Here is a 1,342-nt window from a genome sequence, read left to right on the forward strand (position 1 = left end):
TTTTTTTTAACCAGTTTTGACAATTATTATAGTGTACACTACTTATTGTATAGTTTTTGTTATATGAAATATCAAAAGTACTTTGGGTACAAAAAGGCACAAGTTTTAAACTTAATAAAATAGTGTTTTGAGTTGCATATTGGATTTTTGCTGTTATATTGATGTTGAGTTGAGTGACTTTTACGGTGCTTTTGAGTACTAACGTTTTTGCCATCATCTTTCTTCTAGTCCATGCTGGGATCCAGGCTACCCCAGAATGATGTACAGAAAATGGAGCCAATCAGCACACCCCGAATTGCCCCTTTGTCCAATCAGGTTTCAGGGGCACTGAGCAATGGCACTGCATCTGTTGAATCCGCTGCTCCGGTGCCTCTCGAACCTACCCCTGTGACTCTGAATGAACCCAAGGAGACCCCCATTACAACAACTCACTGTAAGTGCTAGGTTTGCACAGTCTGGGGGTTTGTTGCCCGAAACAAGCCAGGTCGCAAGTTCTGTTTTTGCCACTTGAATTCAATGGAACTAATCATTGTTAGCTAACAATACTTCTTCCCTTTAACATTTTGAACAAGTCCCGTTAAGGTTTGATGGAGACTGACACATGTTGGAATATGCCTTTTCTGTCTTTAGTGGACCTGAAGCCCCAACCTGACCCATCCCCCATCCTCGGTCGTCTGACCCAGCACCAGAATGCAGCACTCCAGTCGGACCTGCCGGCTCAGGCCCGAGACCCTGCCCCGCTTCCCCCACACGATGGGCCTTCTCCCACACTGAAACCCCTCTGTGAGCCTGTCGTCACCACAACAGAGCCGCCACAACCCAGAAACATCAGACCACAGAAACGGAGAGCGCCACCTCCCTCTAAGGTGACGATACTAAGGCTGCTCCCTAATAGTCGAATAATCGTTAGTCACAGACGAAGTCACGCAGTCTGTGTCTAACAGATCACTTAATGGCTATAGTTGGGTAGGACATCCAAACTATCGGCTATCATTCGTCAACATCAACTGTTACCATCTTATTCACCTTTCTCAATGTTACAACACAGAGCGATCTGTGTTATTTGCAATGCTCTGGTGAAATGCTGTAGTAATACTGCAAATCTGCAGAAGTGTTTGACATTACTCTTAGTCACTTTATGAGCATTTTACCATTTTAATTTGAGAACTACAGTCATATCCCATACGCAGCGGCTGCAAGTTCTTTACAGTAACCAGTAAAAATAAAAGATGTTTAACATGTGACAGAAATATTGCTATTGTGCAATCTTGAGGCTCAATTTTACTAATATTAATAAACCTTTTAATTGCGTCTTTTTCCTCATTCTTAATTTGCTGCTTAT

General features: G+C 42.9%; 1 protein-coding gene across 1 annotated transcript; it reads left to right on the forward strand.

Moving 5' to 3' along the window:
- Positions 1-228: 228 nt before the first annotated feature.
- LOC122333937 (ubiquitin-associated protein 2-like) lies at positions 229-866 on the forward strand (the record flags this gene model as incomplete). The annotated part of the gene is made up of 2 exons (XM_043231805.1): positions 229-433; positions 631-866. Coding segments are annotated over 2 exons (441 nt in total), but the record flags the coding sequence as incomplete, so codon positions are not given.
- Positions 867-1,342: the final 476 nt, after the last annotated feature.

The sequence above is a fragment of the Puntigrus tetrazona genome, unplaced genomic scaffold (genome assembly GCF_018831695.1).
Source record: "Puntigrus tetrazona isolate hp1 unplaced genomic scaffold, ASM1883169v1 S000000421, whole genome shotgun sequence".
Classification (NCBI taxonomy): Eukaryota; Metazoa; Chordata; class Actinopteri; order Cypriniformes; family Cyprinidae; genus Puntigrus; species Puntigrus tetrazona.